The sequence below is a fragment of the Cladophialophora immunda genome (genome assembly GCF_000835495.1).
Source record: "Cladophialophora immunda strain CBS 83496 unplaced genomic scaffold supercont1.79, whole genome shotgun sequence".
Taxonomy (NCBI): domain Eukaryota; kingdom Fungi; phylum Ascomycota; class Eurotiomycetes; order Chaetothyriales; family Herpotrichiellaceae; genus Cladophialophora; species Cladophialophora immunda.
The window spans coordinates 1-5,737 of NW_015622619.1; the positions used below are offsets into that span (position 1 = coordinate 1).

The 5,737-nt window shown below is 51.5% G+C and overlaps 2 protein-coding genes across 5 annotated transcripts; one reads left to right on the top strand and one right to left on the bottom strand.

The window, feature by feature from the left end:
* Positions 1 to 616: 616 nt before the first annotated feature.
* Positions 617 to 1,255, top strand: PV07_12712 (uncharacterized protein; the record flags this gene model as incomplete). The annotated part of the gene is made up of 1 exon (XM_016400262.1): positions 617 to 1,255. One exon carries the CDS (start codon positions 617 to 619, stop codon positions 1,253 to 1,255), a length of 639 nt encoding a protein of 212 aa, XP_016242088.1.
* A 976-nt stretch (positions 1,256 to 2,231) lies between these two features.
* PV07_12713 lies at positions 2,232 to 5,033 on the bottom strand. Of its 4 annotated transcripts, none has more exons than XM_016400265.1 (6): positions 4,859 to 5,033; positions 4,054 to 4,801; positions 3,848 to 3,956; positions 3,746 to 3,800; positions 3,216 to 3,694; positions 2,232 to 3,163 (listed from the first exon to the last, which is right to left on the bottom strand). In XM_016400265.1, the coding sequence occupies exons 1-6, from the start codon at positions 4,982 to 4,984 to the stop codon at positions 2,737 to 2,739; spliced, it is 1,944 nt and encodes a 647-aa protein (XP_016242091.1). In that variant the 5' UTR covers positions 4,985 to 5,033; the 3' UTR covers positions 2,232 to 2,736. The 4 variants fall into 4 exon arrangements, with proteins under 4 accessions (XP_016242091.1, XP_016242090.1, XP_016242092.1 ...); XM_016400264.1 differs by having other exon boundaries at positions 4,006 to 4,801; XM_016400266.1 differs by having other exon boundaries at positions 2,232 to 3,694; positions 4,006 to 4,801.
* Between the last annotated feature and the right edge of the window lie 704 nt (positions 5,034 to 5,737).

Below are 5,737 nucleotides of genomic sequence, written 5' to 3' on the forward strand. Positions count from 1 at the left end.
AAAAAAAAAACCTATTTCCGAGTCATCTTGGCTACTCCGACCAATGCTTCGAGTTTGGGTTGGTCTACCGGTCCATTCTAGCTGAGTGATGTGGTCTCCCAACTCACTTTCTCGGGCCACCCTTAATGTTCTCTACCAGGAATCCAGAAAGTCAACCCGAATAGTGGCATACACTGGTAGGCCCCTATGCAGTGACATCCCTTGGTTTGGCTCAAAACAAGGCTGATAGCCAGAAAAAACCATTGGGGCGCAGGAAGCAGATGGCCGGCATTAAGCCTATGGTATACCATTGCTCCCTGTGGCCGACTTCATCCCCCACTGTCCGCTCACAATTGCTGGCCTTCTGCAAAGGCGTCCGATAGCCCCCGACCGGGCGCCAATTTCCGACGATGGCGGATAACAACTTCATTACGGCAGTTTCCATGCCTCAGAGCACGCCTTTGCATAGGCATCTCGGCTTTAATCGTCATCTCCGCCCCATAATATATCGTCAACACCACTTAAGCCTTGGATCGTTCTACACCTTGATTGTGTATCCTGAGCAGCAGGTATGATAATTTTGCTCGGGCAGCTTCGTCTCCATCGTTGCTTGGTCGCCATCTTGGTCGCGCTGACCATGACAAACACTGTTTTCCCACCCAGCGACCCAGCCTCATCGCTGTCGATCTCACCTCATGAAACGGCAGTGTTGCTCACGGTTTACCAGAACATGATTCTTGCGAGGATCGGCGACGTGGCTGCCAATAGTGTCATCAACATTGCATCACAGATGCGCGACTGGGCGCTTCATAAAGAGATGGCCGTCTTCCGCTGCCTCATCCATGCCTCACCCGTCTCAGAGTCTCCTACACATTCGGGGACCTCGGCCAACTGGAAGATGTACGAAGCCAAATTTTCCGAAATACCTTGGCTGGCCCGTGCAGCGGAGACACTGGCGGCCAGAAAACATCTCGATCCGGAGCTCACCGTCCTGAGAACACCGGGCTTCATCTCCGCCCTTGAATCACATGGACTGTCGAACTTGCTAAAGGAAAAGGGTATCAAGTCACTCATCATCGGCGGGATAAACACTTCTGGCTGTGTCCTGAGTACCGCTCGCGCCGCGACGGATCGTGGGTACATCGTGACTGTGATGGAGGACGCATGTTTTGATCCAGTTCCAGGCTTGCATAGTATGCTAGTCACGTACGTCTTGCCTAGGGGCGCTCACGTGGCAGCGTCGTGGGAAATCCAGAACGCATGGAAGATTCTATAATATTGGATCCGTGAGCGGTTCTTGCAAGAGTCAGAACATTGCGTACTAGCCACAGCCCGTTTATGTCAGCCAAGAGGCCACTGAGCCTAAGCATTGTCATGTCTCACGACAATATCCATATCGTCCTTCTAGGAGTTGATGCTGATAATACGACATGCGCCCGACACCTACCACAGTTACCTACGGACGAACACTTGCAGCAACTTCAGATGCCTCATCAGGGTTGCGAGTTGGAACTTGGAACCAAACGAAATTCGACAGGCCATTGAGTTCTTGATCCTTTTGTACCAACTCAATCAGAGTACTTCATGTCTTGGTGGGATAAGTGCCACCGGTTACTCACTGTCAGGACAAAGCACGGGTCGACCCCTGTACTGCAGCCTCGTGCTGTCTTAAAATGTGGGCCCAGATTTCCACTCACTACCATCCTCCATTTTGCCCCACGGACCCAAGGGGATGATATCAGTTCAAGATGCGCAAAATCCAATGCCACCTTGTATGTCTCCTTTGGTGCCTCTCGAGTTATCTCCTGCCACGAGAGAACAACGGCCTTGGTAACCGATAGTCGCCCGTCGACTAAGCCCCGCAATGTCAAACGTCCCATCCCCCACATCTGAGATGCCTACCACCAAGTTTACCAAGTTATGCTAATACGTATCTTGCCAATTGCTTAGCTGGCTCGGTCGCGTCTTCGGGTGTAAATAGGAGTGAATGCGCAGGATGTGATCTGGGGGGTGCAACATCTCCCATATATGTTGTTCAAAGGCTTCGAAATAATGCATTCGGAAGAAAAAGTACGCATCGAGGCTGCAGAAGTCGAAGCTGACGCGGCTGGCCGCCAGGTGACCGACCACACTACAAGTAGGCGGAACCATTTCGAAGGTGGGCATGCGTTGGCTGCCGCCAGAAGAATTGTCACTGTCAAGTCGTCGCTCTCTTTATTTCGCTGAGAGACAAGGAACTCAAACCGTAATTCGGGATCTTCTCGAGACCATGTATACCTTTCTATGTGAAACATTCCTCCTTACTTCCTCGATCTAGACTCTTCGATTGTAATAGACTGGTCTAAGGGAGATGTACTCCGTAAGGGTACTCAAGATGCAAAGGCTTCGAGGACTACAAGGGGTTCTGTGACTGAATGACACTATGGGGTCATTCAGTCACAGACGTATTTTCTTAGTAGTCGCGGGACCCGGCCGGGCCCAGCCAAGTCCCTTCTGTTCGGCACAATTCGAGGGCGTTGGGTTTGTGCCGTAACAAGAAATCACGCTGATATTTGTCCACCACGGTATAGGAATGGTAAAGTCGATGGTAAACTCAGGGGTGCTGTGGCCTGGCACCGTGCTGATCTTTACGTGTATGAGCACGGAGCGTTTCAATCGGATATTGTACCGTCGCATTGCCACCAGCACACATGTGTGAGGCGCACACCCGCCACCGCCGGATACAGTTCAAGCCACCTATAATTCCGCAGGTTCGGGTCATATCACTCGCTGCAAAGAACTCGACTTTCTCTCCTCATCCGTTCTCCAATCTGGATTTTCCAAGACTTCAATTATGCGGTACATTGCCGGAATCACGCGTGCATGGATCGGTGAGGTACGGCCGCCATCGAAACTTGGCGCTGACATGTGCGCCGTCGGTGGCCGCGGGTTCTCAAGAAGATCGTAGATGGTACTTCGACGACGGCTACTCAGCTCGGTCTCGGCAAGTCGCAGGTCTTGGTATAGAGGCAGTAGGATCTGATGCATCTTCATGGAAATACACGTGGCTTCCGCGTATCCGTCTAAGATGTTGATGCATTCTTTTGACTTGTCGAGCTGGACTTGGGCCCTGTCTCTCTGCCGATTCAAGAGTTGCCAGGCAGCATCGAAAAGTAGCACACTGCATGCGGTGGATGCGGGATCACTGGTAGTGGAGAAGCGTCAGAGTTTCTCCAATGAACGAGACTCGTACTTACATGCATAACCAATATCTGCGGAACGTATTTCTGGTGTATTTAAGCATCCCCAGGAGATAGACGCAAGTCTCAGCCGCCTCAACACATTGTTGTTGGATCTTTGCACCCTGATCAGGCTCTCCGTCGAGCGTCCACCGTTCTTCCATTTTGCACTGGGCGATCGCAGCCAACAGGCGTCGTTGAACCAGCATCTGCGCCCCAAAGTAAACGATATGCAGTAGAATAATCGATCTCGAATCCTGCTCCGAAGTGACATAATCGCGGCCCCTCACGGGCCCGAATGGTTGAATTTCGTGTGGTAGGTCTCCTCTCCACTGGCTCAACAATTGGGAATACTTTTCCACAATGGCGAACGTAGTGGGAGTGGATTTGTAGATGTCCTGCGATATACCGGCCATGATAAAGCCGATCACGGAAAACCGCGCCTGAATTTGACTTTCGACTGGATATCGAAGTTGTCGAATTTCTTGTGTTGTGAACTTACTGATCCTTAAGTCACAAGACTTTCCAAAGAGGTAATTTATTCTTACCTCCATTTCCGCTCGACTGACGGCAGCTTGATATCCAAGGCGCGAGGACAGCCAACTGCTAAAATCAGCGCCCGAAGACCTCTCAATGCGGGATTGGCTTACCATTCCAAGAACACAAATGAACCGTAGAGTCTGCAGTAACTCACCCAGAGATCTCGAGGCCATTGGTCTTTGAGTAAATCCGCTGAACGAGCCACATGGAGGCCTGAGGCTAGAAGATTGTCAGCTAGCCCACTATGCAACTTCGATGGATGAGTTACACAGCCAAAGACGAGCACTCGTTGGCTTCGTCAAGAGAGAGTACATACTCATACAGAGTGTGGCTCTCATGCCCCGGAGAAAGTTTGATTGGACAGAGTCTTCGACATACAGCTTAGCCGTACAGTACAAAGCTTCCATGACGGATGGGTCGAACTCGTCAGTGTAATAGCGGCTGCCAACGGCGGTGAAGGCACATAGTTCACATAAGGTTGCATTGTCCAGCGATTCTCGTTGTCGATATACACGGTCATAAATGTCATCCATCTCATGTCGCTCGCATATATAAAACAGGGCATGGCTGCAATCGAAGAATGCGGCGATGCTGGAGATGATCGACGAGCCTGGTGGAAGGTTACCGTTTCCGTATACTCGAATAGCCTGGCCCTTCAATTCATCCTCGTAAGTCCCGAGTCCTTGAGCTTTAGTGCGGTACGACAGAGGGCCCGGTACCCCAGCACGCGCCCCTAGAGTAGGCCGATGAACACGGACCGAATTCCTGAACTCGATGACCTGCTGTGAAGACCTCTGCCGTTCGTCAAGCACGTGCCTAGTTGGCAACGCAAATTGAGAAAGGCCGAAGGATGGATCCAATTGGAGACGCTGTAGCAGGGTTAGGGCATCCTGACCGGAAGCAGAGCTCAAACTCTGAAAGATATCCTCTAGCTTGGCAGTCTTCTCCCGCAAAGCGTCCTGCTCCTCTTTTTTAAGCTTGCCTTTTCGTCCGTCGACTTCAGAGTATGTGCATTTGATTTTTCGATTGGAGCAAGCTGAGCATACGGGAGTCTGAGCGTCACACTGGGAGATGAATTATCAAAGGTCTATTCGCTATTTCAATTCCGAGGGCTTACTTACTTTTGATCGTTTGTTGCGGCACGGCACGCAAGCCTGAGTGACTTTCTTTTTTCGTCTGGCGGCGCCTGTGGTGACAGAAGGCCGAGGGCTTGAGCCTCTGGATACAATGGAATTTGAAAGCGCCATTACGGGTAGACGTAGGCGAGATCGTCCCTAGGGCACAAAGAGAGATTATCTACGAGACGAGGTGAGCAGAAAATGATGTGAGTGTCAAAACATCGCAGGATTTGAACTGCAAGCCACAGGGGCAGAAGGCGCAGTTAGGCTGAGCCACTATACGTGAATGGACCCTAAGGCTGGACAAGCGATGTGAATGGCGGGGTTGCCAAGGCGTAGTGCGGCGTCTTGGGCTGCCGGTCGAAAGAATATGAGCCTGTGTTGCGACCCCTGCGCGGCGATGAAGCCACTAGCTGGCTTTCCTTACGAAGATACCCGGTCGAGGAGAAGAGGCCATCAAAGCGTGAGGAGGAAGGATATTCGACGATGGAACCCAAGTCCTCACATGCAGGAACCCCGGTGCTGGCCGATATAGAGATGTCCAGATCAGAGCGGGACACCAGGGCTGGCTCCCTTTGGGCCCGTTCAGGGTCGAGCTGATCATCCGGGTCATGCAAAGAGATAAAACAGATAGCTGGCGAGCATCCAGGTTGTGCCAAGTGGCTTCGACAGGGGATAGAGTGTTTCAAAGAGCTCCATCGCGATTGCGCGGCGGAAATCATGTGTCTCATGTTTGACGTTACTGCTGGAAACCCGGTCCAGGGCACCTCCAAGGAAGAGGAAAATTCTTGTCTCAGATAAATCAGACTACGGTTAGCAGGTGCTAGCGCACTGAGTTGGCGCGCTAACGCGCGTTGACCAATCAAAAAGTTAGGCTAACTT

What these genes read in the sequence shown, in the direction of transcription:
- PV07_12713 (XM_016400263.1), bottom strand. Translation starts at nt 4,984, where the DNA reads ATGGCGCTTTCAAATTCCATTGTATCCAGAGGCTCAAGCCCTCGGCCT. An exon ending in GCCGCAACAAACGATCAAAA is followed by an intron (nt 4,802 to 4,858) that starts GTAAGTAAGCCC and finishes TTCATCTCCCAG; the next exon opens with TGTGACGCTCAGACTCCCGT. An exon ending in TCATTTGTGTTCTTGGAATG is followed by an intron (nt 3,801 to 3,847) that starts GTAAGCCAATCC and finishes TGATTTTAGCAG; the next exon opens with TTGGCTGTCCTCGCGCCTTG.